General features: G+C 38.9%; 2 protein-coding genes across 5 annotated transcripts in view; one reads left to right on the forward strand and one right to left on the reverse strand.

Moving 5' to 3' along the window:
* RBM20 (RNA binding motif protein 20) overlaps nucleotides 1–11,765 on the forward strand; it is a 184,851-nt gene that overhangs the window by 138,274 nt on the left and 34,812 nt on the right. For all 4 annotated transcript variants that reach the window (XM_081267743.1, XM_081267744.1, XM_081267745.1 and 1 more), the window contains one exon: nucleotides 10,651–10,791. In XM_081267743.1, the coding sequence (XP_081123869.1) occupies nucleotides 10,651–10,791 (141 nt within the window). The remainder of the gene's footprint in view (nucleotides 1–10,650; nucleotides 10,792–11,765) is intronic.
* Nucleotides 125–3,838, reverse strand: LOC308634632 (tandem C2 domains nuclear protein-like). Its single transcript, XM_081268631.1, has one exon. The coding sequence runs from the start codon at nucleotides 3,446–3,448 to the stop codon at nucleotides 1,976–1,978; it is 1,473 nt and encodes a 490-aa protein (XP_081124757.1). The 5' UTR covers nucleotides 3,449–3,838; the 3' UTR covers nucleotides 125–1,975.

Below are 11,765 nucleotides of genomic sequence, written 5' to 3' on the forward strand. Positions count from 1 at the left end.
TATACATATATTTAAATACTACAAATTAAATAATTAAAAATTGAGTTAAGTACATGACTACATATATTAAATTCAAGAATTAAAAACACAGAAAATTGCTAAAATAAAATTCTAGTTTTTTTAAAGCAAGAAAGTCTGTTATTTATTACCTAAAAGCCAATAAATACATTTATTTCTTTGATAGCTATTAAAATATTGTATTGCAGAGGATTTTTAGGGCAATGAAACCACTCTGAAAAGATTCTAATGATACATGTCATTATACACTTGTTAAAATTTACAAAATGTAAAACACCAGGAGGGAGTCCTAATGTAAATTATAGATTTTAGGTGATAATGGTATGAATGTAAGTTTATCAGTTGCAACAAATGTATTATTCCGGTGCAGGATGCTGACAGGGTAAAGAGGTTGTACCTCATCTGTGTATGTCTGTGTACTGGAGAGGGTTGTATAGGAAACCTCTGTACCTCTTTTTTCAATTTTGCTGTGAACCTAAAACCACTCTAAAAATAGTCTATTTAAAAAAAAACAAATGAAAAAATCAAAATTAGCTGCATTTGTCTCAAAGATTCAAAATACTACCACGCAGGGTAATTTCTTCCAGAAGTCAACGTGAGTACTATCTAAAATACCATTTTTCACAAATCTAAAATTTTTATTTCAAAATGTACAGTGGCAGAGAATACTTATCACACCACTGGAACCATAAAATCTAGACAGAAGCAAAGGGCATATAAACTTGATACATTTTGCAGCTTGTGGAGATAGTATCTAGGCAAGAGAACTAGGTGTTTATTTGGGGAAATTTTAATAAGATACATAGAACACAGGAATTAGAATGAAAAGGGAATGTTTAGGTTATGGAAAGGTATACCTCTGGCCTAAAATATCACCATCTATCTCTTGGCATGTTTGGAACAAAGAAAGAAAAATGGAAGACAAAGAACACAGAGCACATAGTCTACTTACTAGCAAAAATAAAATCATATTTTGCTAAATTAGGAGTAGGGTTATTTGTTTCTCCAAAAAGCTGTTGCTTTTGTCCATAGTTCATATGGACAACTATGCTGAAATTATCCCCTTATACTGAGTTCTAATAAGCAACTGAAAGAAACCTGAAATAGAAAATTTTTGCTCTATAATGTTATCAGGTATAGTTATAAAAAACATGACAAAATACTCTAACATTATAGATTACAGAACAAGTAATTTGTACTTAAAAAACTAAAAGCAAGGAAATGATTATCATAAAATATTTTCTATTTAAACTTATTCATTCTGCTAGTTAGGATGGACCATATGGATGATAATCTTATTTTAACTCCAAATAAAACAAAGACAAAAGTATCTAATGGAGAGAAACAGCAAAATATGTATAATTCTGGGTCACCAATTAAACTTCAATCTTTTGGTGTTTTTGTTTATCCTCGTCTAAATATACTTTCTATTTCTGAAGTTTCTTGGAAGTAAGTAGTTTACAAAATAGCAATGTAATGCCTTATAGGTAATAAATTATAAACACAGGGCACTATCTTCCCCCAAATACAGAAAACAACTGAAATGGTTCAATTCATTTTTGCTGAGAGAAAATATACAGGAAGAGGTAAACAGTGGAACAAAAATGTAATCAACAATGCCTCGCACTGGAACAAAGGTATAGTCATCTAAATGTCTAGTAGTACTAACAGGGCTTGTTATAGTAGGTTTTAAATATCTAGGTAAAACTTAAAAAACAAAAGCAAAAAACATAATACATAAATTCCTATGTATGACTTATATTCTCATAGACTTTATAAGTCATTTAACTGCCATAATAATACTACGCTTTTATTTTGTCTCTTCTGGCACTGTTTTAAAGCATTTCCTTCACTTTGGATATTTGATAAAATTTATTATAATTTTTAGCAAATTAAAATTCTAAGTCTTCTAAAAGAATGTCAAGTTGTTTCTTCACCAAATTAATGTGTGAAGTCTTCAGGATGGACTTAACTTGTGCCACTTGGTAACAACCTTTTCTGGATTTGCAATTGTTTCTTTCCATTGGTTCACTGCTTCAGTGCTATTACTGTCTTCACTTATCCAAATCTGGCCCACAAAGTGTTTTCTTCTTACAGAGCTTCGACTATAAAGCTTAATGAGAAAAACAATTTCTTTTTCATTCTGTATAAGTGGAAAAATCATAGTCTCTCCCCACTTTACTCTTCCATTGGAGGCCTTCAGTAAGCGTGTTTTCTTCTTATAAATCAACTCTCCTGAGCTAAACATTCCCACCTTCACAAAAAAACTTAAAGTCAGAGGTGTTGATGAGCTTGGAAGATACTGTGCCTCAAGAATTTGAAGCTGAATTCTGCTATTTACTGCTTGAAAACAAGTCTCCAATTCAAGTTCTGCATGGCAAACAGAAAAATTTGAAGGTGGTATTATATCCAAAGAGTAATCCATTTCCTTTGTGCTGAGAGTTCTAAGCGACACAGAACATTCTCCAATGGTTTTCTTCCTGGGAGTTTGGGTTTGAATCTTGAATACAAGTCTTACAGTTTGTAGATTTTGTAGTTTAATAGCAAATACAAAAGTTTCCAAGAATTCAATAACATTAGAAGCTTCCTTTGCTGATGACTTGAAATGCACTGGTTTGGGCAACGCTAGTATTCCCTTTACAGAAATAGTGGGAGTATCACCATAACTAGAAGGCCAACTTAAATCTCTGCACTGTAAAACTGTGATCCAGATCTGCTCCACTGAAGAATTATAAAACAATTTCACATTCAATCTGCCAAAATCTCTTTCATCTCCTGAGAGAGTAATCGTATCCAGGCTTCTGTTACTCCCCTGAGAATTTTTTCTTGAAGATGTACTACTGGGTACACTAGACAACGAATCATGTCTCTGGATGAATCTCTGAGATGAACTTGTAAGATCAAACATAGATTTGCTTAGGCCAGGGGAACCAGGAAGTTTGCTGGTCCTTAGGTCACAAACTGATCCATACAGTCTTGTTGCTTCTGAATGAGGAGGAAAACGCCAACTCAAATCAGGTGAAAAGTGCTGATACATATAGAAAGGGTTGTACACATCATAGCTGGGCCCATGCTGGGCCGAACTGGAAAGTTCCACCTTTCGATCTCCAAAAGATGCTCTGGCAGATCCTTCAAGTTCTTCCAGATGAGAAGGAGTTCCTTGTGCCCTGGGCTGAATATAAGATAACTTGAACTTAGGCACCACAAATGGTACTTCTTTGCCATGAGAGGGTATTTTGGAAAGCAAATAATCCTCAGTACAGCCAACCTGAGGCTTTACAGAAACAGAAGTCAACGGAGGTATACAGATAGTGGTAATCTGACTATTTGAGACTGCTGCTTTACTGTCTCTTTCCACAGAAAACTTGTGCTTTTCTGTTTCACCATGGAAACATCCTCTACAGCAACTCTTTATAAATTCTGCTGCCATTACATTCAATTTCCAATGTCCCTCAAAAGATAGAAACTTCCAATTTTAATATGAACCTGGTAATGTCCTTTGGGTTATTTTGAAATAAATTCCAATCATATAATTTCATCCATAAGTACTTAATTAGTAATCTAAGAAATGTAGCAGAAGGATTCAGAGGGTAACTTCAAGAGGCTCTCACCAGCTGAAGATGGATCACTGTTTGTAGTAATTTTTCTTCCAGCCTCTGGCAACCACTATTTTACCTCATTTCTGATTTGCCTATTCCGGACATTTCATATATGTCATACAATATGGTCTTTTTCTGTCTTGCTTCCTTCACTTATCTTCAAGTTTTCAAGGTTTATCCCGTGTTGTAGCATGAATCAGTACTTCATTCTCTTTTATGGTTGAATAATATTCCACTGCTGCCAGCGGCCGCGCCCGTAACCCCGCCCCTCAGGGCCGCCGCCGCCTCCCCACGCCCCAGTCCCCCGACCCCCAGCAGACCCGCCCCACCTCACCCCTGTTATAACATTTTATATTATGTGAATTTACCTTCATTCATCAATTCTGTGATTGATAGTTTTCAGTGAGACCTGAGTTTTAATCACAATCTGCCACTGTTAAATTGACTGCAGATTAATTTCCTCATCTTCTCCCAGGCTTTAGTGTCCTCACATAGTTTGGGGTGTAGGCCAGACTACCTCCAGTTTAATCCCATGATTCCAAAGTTTACAGGGATAAAGTTGCCAGCATGTGAACCACCTAAGATCGCAGGCAGGTCTGGCACCGGTAAAAGTGAATTCACTCAAGTCAAAGCTAGTTTGCTCTATAAAATATTTGATAGTGTCAATAAAGGCTTCCATGTTAAACTAAGATCTATAGCAATGAAATCCATGCCCATTTGCCATCTGCAATATTACCTTCAGAGTTGATATCATGAGGAGTAAACATTTGCCCTGTATCTGTCCTTAGGTGTGTTTAGCATACAACCAGCAGAGGTCTGCAGACTCTGTGTTACATGCAATTAGGTCACACAAAGAGAGGAGGCTGAGGCACAAAAATCACTTACTGAAGATCGAATCTATACTCCCAAGTTCTAGGAAGCATGTTGAGAGACTTCTTTCACCTGACAGGCCTGTTGCCCCGAGCCACATCCTGATTGAAAGTTATTTGAACTGGGCCTCTTCTTTGAACTCATGTGCAAAGCCTGTTCCTACTTGCACCAAAGGGCATTGTAAGGTCTCAGAACCTTTGTTTTCAAGTCTGTTTGCTTCTTGCACATTTCGCCTCACTATTAAAGATTTGTGGGTGAGTTGGGAGGTCTGGGCCCCAACCATCTGAACTATTAGAAGCAGCATCTGGTTTTAAACGAGCAACCTCAGTGAGCGAAAATGCATAGCCCAGGACTGCGATCTCAGGGGGGCATTCGAGGTTACTGCTGGCCTGCAGGCAGGCTGAAGGCTCTGCCAGCTGGGAAAGGATGATTTTCCCTCTAGGTTGGTAATGAGGGCTTTGGTTACAGCCCTGACACTTCAGCTCTCTTAGACATCTGACCTTGGGCTGGAGAGTTTCAAATGCACCTGTTGTCTTTGTGTCTCCTGGGAGCTCAGCAGGCAGAGCAAGACAGAAGACGTGAACTGAGCCTGGCAGTGCTCACACCAAAAATTCAAGACAGTGAAGTCTTCCCATTCTCTTTAAATTCATCTGCTCATCTTTTAAAATTTATTTTTGATAACTTTCAATATATTTTAAATTCATAGAAAATGTACAAAACAGGTATTAGGAACTCCCATAGAACTTTTGCCCAGATTAATGTTTTGCCCATTCCCTTAACATCTCTCCCTCGCTTTCTATCACTCTTAGGCAGTTACACGTTTTTTTCCTGAGTCATTATTTTGGAGTAGGTTGGAGATATTGGACCTCTTCAACTCCATTTCAGTGTGAATTTCCTAAGAACATGGACTTTCTCTTATGTAATTAAAGCAATATTTTCCTCCAATCTAGGATCATTATGATGGCACATCCTTTAATGGCTGGCGAAAAGGAGATCAATCTGTATTTATGGGAGCCTGCTGATGCCAGGCATTGCACAAAGGCACCTAACTTACATTGTGGCATTTTATCTTCTTGACAGGAATAAATTTTTATAGGATAACTTTTAGAGGTGAGTAAACTCGGATCTGGAGAAATTCAGTAATTGGCCTATGCTGGCCTTCTGTGACTGGGAAGCAGAGACACAGACTTGGGTCTGTCTGATTCCCCTGCTGCCCTGACCCTGGTGCCTGGTGTCTATAAAGCATATACATGATGTGGATCTGTTCTCAGAGAAGCACCAGGCCTGGGTGTCTAGTTCACCTCAATGTATCTATCATCTATCTCATCTCTCTCGGGCACCATGGCAGCAGATTTAGAGAGCAGCAGAGCTCACAAACAAGAAGATAAACTTAGAGCTTATCTGTAGTGCTGGAGAGATGAGATCATCACCAACACAGACAAGCATGCCTGAAAAGTGAACATGTTTGTAAGTGGATGTGCAGCTGAACAGCTGAGCTCAGACAGAGAGACGGCGAACAGCACACTGACTGGGTGGTTGATGGACAGCAGGGCTTTCCTGTTTATGCTGAGCACCCAAGGGGAAAGGTATCATTATCCTGTGTCTTATGGCTTAGCCTTCAAGGCTTCTGGGAGGAGTGAAATTTAAGAACTTAGAACCATAAACATAGTTCTTTTATATATGGAAAAGACTTTAGACATATAGGCCACCTCCCTCATTTCAGACATGGGAATAAGGCCCAGAAAGGGAAACTAGTTTTGCACCTAATCAGTGGCTGGGTTGGGAATGGACCCCGGGTCCTCTGTTTTCCAGGATTGGCTTCTTTCCACTCATATCAGAAAGTCCCATGCTTTTGATAGCCCAACATCCCTTTTATTCTGTGCTCTTACCCCAAGCAGCCCCTGTCCCATATTCCATATTTTGAAAGATTTTATCTGTCAAGTACTTATATTAATGTAATTAATATACTATTAAATAACTAACTACCTATTTTCACTAATCAAAGATACAGACACACCAATCAGTATAAGATCTCAGTTGTGTTAAAAGAAAAACTTCAGATGAATTAAGTTTAACAGGATTTAACTGAGCAAAGAATGATTCACAAATCAGGAAATCCTCAAACCAAAAACATGTTTAGAGAGCTATACTCCACAAGGTAGGCGAGCAGCATTGATGGACAGAAAAGGGAAGTGAGGAAGGGACAGGCGAATTGGTTATAGCTAGGCACTTACTTTATTTGAATCTGTTCTAATTGGTTGACTGCCTTTGATTGATTGAAGTTCAGTGGCTGTGATTGGTTGAGACTCAGCTATTTGTTACAAAAGTATACTCCTAAGGCTTTTTGTGAGTTTACTTACTAAGTTAGGTTGTGGGGTGTTAAGTAAGGACTCCAAGTATAGAGGCTTCCTTAGGCCAAATTTAGTTTGATTTGACACAAATTTACCATATCAAGAAAGTGCCACAAAAAAAAAAAGTGAAGGAACTCAAAGTATGACATCACTTCAGCTTTTTGAATGTCAAAAATGTTATCTAGCCCCCCATACCACTGCTGTTTGATAGTTCCCCTTTATCCTTGGTTTAGCTGTCTGTGGTTTCAATTACCCGAGGTTAACTCTGGTCTGAAATATTAAGTGGAAAATTCCAGAAATAAACAATTCAAAAGTTTTATTATAAATTCATAATTTTTATTATAGTATATTGTTATAATTGTTCTGTTTCGTGATTAGTAATTGTTAACCTCTTATTGGACCTAATTTATAAATTTAATCTTATCATATGTACATATGGGGGGAAACGCATTTTTTATTCTCTGTGCTTTGAGGTATCCCCTGGGGGCCTTGGAACATAGTCCCTGTGATGGGGGATTACTGTATTATTAACTTCAGAAATGCTTTAGGGCTTATTAGAGAACCCAGGGTGGGAATCACTTCGCAGCAACATGCTGCTTTCTCAAAAGCACTTAGGATTGTCAGTGCCCCCGAAGGAATGAACTTTACTATAGAAGTACCACCCAGAGACCTCACTCTCCCTTCTCCTCCCTTTCTCCCTTCTCATTCAGATCTCCCATAGGGCATAGGCAACCAATAGCCCTGTTTATATAAATTATTTCAAGAATAGAGTGATAATACTTATTACCCTACACTTTTTATGAATCAAAAACATGGTCCTGAACCTAAAAGTGAATTTAACAACAGAAGGATATTTTATATGAATGACAGAAAAAAAAGTTAGATTGAACTTTACTAAATAAAATATTGGCAAAAGAATTTAACATATAAAAATAATTTCTCTAATTGGACAGACTTTATCCAATCCCCTGAAGCAGACATAACACAGAGCAAACAGTTAATCCAGTGGTTCTCAAGATTTACATTTCATGGCTCACTTAGAAAATGATAAACTGAAGAAGCTGCTCTTGGGCACTAGAGGTACTTGGCTTGCTGCCTGAGGGAATCAGTATCCAAGTATACGTAAAACCCGTCTGCATTTCACCCATTGAGAAGCTCCAAATTAATATAATTAACTGAAGAATTATAAAAATATCATGATTATCTTACTAAGCCACAACACGGGAATCAGTAACACTCACTTTCTAGAACCTTGCGGAGAGGTGAGTGTATCTTTAAAGTTTTAACCCCTGATGGATACCTGTTCATTTTAGTGCATTTGGCAACATCTGCAGCATGACTACATCTCCTCTCTTCTTTGGTGACTGGCAGCTGGGAGGGTGTTTACTCTCTGGGAGGTGAATTCCTGTTTATTCTGCTGTGCTCAGATAAAGACCTCTTGAGTCCTCCTTTCAGGCCAGAGGAGACAATGAGAGAAGTGCTGGCCCTGGTGCCTGGTCACTAGGCAACTAGACAGGCCAGGAGAGGGATTGGCCCAGAACTGCCCTGCATGTCAGCTCTGTTGTCCAAGCACACGTTGCCCAGACCAACCACAGCAAAGTCACATGGGGCAGAAACGTGCCCCACTAAGAGACCAGGCAGAACGCCCAGCCCCAGCCCTCCTGCTAATAAACTCAGAGAGCCAGCCACTGAGCTCTGCTTGTAACCTTGTGAGCTGGGTCGGCGTCTTTATGTCAATGGCTCACCCTAATGGAAGGCAGAGAGCCTGCCTTTTGACAGCCCTTCTCCCATCATCCCTGCAGAAGGGCTCAGTCTTGGCTACCCAGGCTTAGCCTCAATTTTCCAGCTTTCTGAGAATCCATTGCACTTCATGAAGACAAAGGGATATTCTGGGGAGGGCATGTGCCTGTGCCACACACTGAATCCTTCCTTGTTCCCCTTTGGGAAGGTGCTTGACATTTTGAACGCTATCATGGGGGAGGTATGAAAGGGGCAATTGGGCTTCTCCAATTCAGGACTGAACCATTAATGGAAATTCTCATTGACTCCAATTGTCCTCGGCCCTGTGAGACAAGTGAGAGCTTTTCATGGTGGAATTACCCAAGTACTCACTCTTGATTAGAATGAGACCTCAAATGTGCCCTTTGTTACCTCGGCAGAGTCAGACCCACATTAAATGTAAGAGATGTTGAAGTTTACTTTATTGTAGAAAATGGTGACTGCAAATGTAAGCTATGCTATTTCAGCTTTGGAAAATTGTATGCTTCTCTTCCACGTTGGATGGGCTTATGGTTACTAATTCTTGAAGCTCCGGGAGATTCTAGGCTAATTAAGGTATCACCAGGCCTAAGGGACACACTTCTCCCCTCCAGGAGCTTTGATTTAGGTTGTGGCTTCCAAGCTGTGTTCCTTAGAGGTGCCTGGGGCAAGGGGTAGCAGTGTGATGGATCCCAAAGTTTGACTGTAACAGATTCTCTTTTATTTGTTGAATATATGGGACTGGTGTATAAAATTTTCTTTGAAAAAAGGAATCCAAGGCAAAAAAAAAAAAAAAATGTGTGGAAAACCAGTGCTCTAAACTACAGATTGTTGCTGTGAATGTATTAAGTTCCTACAAACTTTTCTATGCCCTTTTTCTTTTTTTTTTGGAAATTTTTAAAATTGTAAGTCAAATAATTTGAGGTATATACGAAACAGACTCAATATGTATCCCCTGCTGCCTTCCTATTCTGCTTCCCTGCAGATAACCAGCACTGACAGTTTGATAAGTGCACTCTGTGCCTTTGTGCCTAGAGCCTTTAAGATGTTTTCACTGCAAAAATGTTTCAAACATACAAAACAATAGAGAACAGTATAGTTAACCCTTGGTAATTAACCACTTCCAATAATTATCAGCATTTTTATAATTCTTTCTTTATCTTGTCCTTGTACAGTTTTGTTTTACAAAAATGACATCATAGAGCCAGGCATGGTGGTATTTGCTTGTAATTCCAGCTACTCAGGAGGTTGAGGCAGGAGGATGACAACTTTGAGGCCAGCCTGGACAATTTAGCAAGACCCTGTCCCAAAATAAAAAATAAAAAAGGTTGGAGGTAGAGGTATAGCTCAGTGGTAGAGCATTTGCTTCACATGCACCAAGGCCTTGGGTTCAATTCCCAGCATGCACACAAAATGCGTGCACACACACACACTCACACACATACACAAATGGCCTTGTAGTATACATACTGATTATCAACCTATTTTTTACTTAATGATCTGTCTTAAAAATTATTGCATATGGGCACATTTACCTCCTTTCTTTTAATGGCTTTGTGGTTCTCCACTGTATGCTTGAATCATTTATGTTCTCAAATATTCCCCTATTGTTGGACATATAGGATGTTTCTAAACTTTTTTTTTACCACACCATAAAGTACTACAGTAATTTTTTTGTACACAAGTCTGCATTGATGTTTTAATTTCTGTAAGAAAGATTTCCAAAATTAGGATGGTAGGATACCGAGAAAGTATATTCTCAAAAGAATGTAGACACACAACCCCCCTACCAGCAACATATGGATATGCCCATTTCCTTGTATCCTCTCCAGCCCTGGATGTTATTACTTTTTAGAAATGTGAATCCTTTTTGAAAAGAAATGGTTTAGAATTGATACTTTATGTATGCCTGCAAATGAAATCCTTTTTTGCATTGATTTTGTAAATGATCATGTTGCAATCATTATTTGGGGGAAGATAACCATTAGGAATGTCTGCAATAGAGGGGCCGAGGGAAATGTCTTTGAAGACTAGCCACTGCTCTTTTCTATCAGTTTGCACAGCGGAAAGGTGCTGGCCGTGTGGTGCATATCTGCAATCTCCCTGAGGGAAGCTGTACTGAGAATGATGTCATTAACCTGGGGCTGCCCTTTGGAAAGGTCACTAATTACATCCTCATGAAGTCGACTAACCAGGTAGGCCTGGGGACTTTCACTCTGGGGGCACAGGATAATCTACACATTGGTGAAAAGGGAATGTATACTTTTTCTTCTTCTTCTTCTTGTTTTTTTTTTTAAGCCTGTTCTTGACATAAAGAGGTGATTCACAGCTGACATTTTTGTGGGGCTGTTTTGTTTCATGATGTCCCATTGCCCTTCTTGTGTTCAGCGCATGCCTTTACAAATTGCCTAGAGGCGAGGGGAGGTGCAACTGGATGAGGTGCTCACCAACATAGGAAAGCTATTTCCTGATGGCTCAGGTTTGGAGTCAGCCAAGAACTGTCCTCAGTGTGATAGTGTGAGGCCCTTGGGTCTGAGCAGGAGAGCAGGAGGGAATTAATGGAGGCCTCCTAAGTCTAAGGAACTAAAAATGCTTAACCTGTAGGAATTGACGGAGCCCTTGGGGACTGAATATGTTCGTCTTCATTTTTAAAGTCAGAATGGGAGTGGGGACTATATATACATTGAGTGGTCAAAAGTCAGAATATTTTCTCTTTTATTTTTTATTTTTTATTAGTTGCACATGACAGTACAATGATCTTGACATTTCATACATTTGAATCAAATGGGGTACAATTTCTCATTTTTCTGATTGTATGGGTTGCAGAATCACATTGGTCATACAGTCATATATATACATACAGCAGCAATAATGTCTATTTTATTCTGCTGCCCTTCCTATCCCCCCTTACCCTCCCCTCCCCTCCCATCACTTCTCTTTACCTTTTATTTTAATAAAAATGTTTGCTTTATGAATCCAAGGAACATGCAGAGGGGAAATCATGTTCCCAATTAAGGCATGAACTATGGAGACTTAAAGCCCTAGCAGATTATCAGTGCCCTTACTCCTTCAACCTGGACATAGACCACTGAGCCTCTGTGTTTCCTTCCACTGCTCAGGAATTCTATTTTGGGTAAATGTACAAAATTCCACTTGCAACAATAATATA

Source organism: Spermophilus citellus (assembly GCF_964194105.1).
Source record: "Spermophilus citellus genome assembly, chromosome: 15".
Classification (NCBI taxonomy): Eukaryota; Metazoa; Chordata; class Mammalia; order Rodentia; family Sciuridae; genus Spermophilus; species Spermophilus citellus.

Coding starts and splice junctions, on each gene's coding strand:
- LOC308634632 (XM_081268631.1), bottom strand. CDS start 3,448: ATGGCAGCAGAATTTATAAAGAGTTGCTGTAGAGGATGTTTCCATGGT.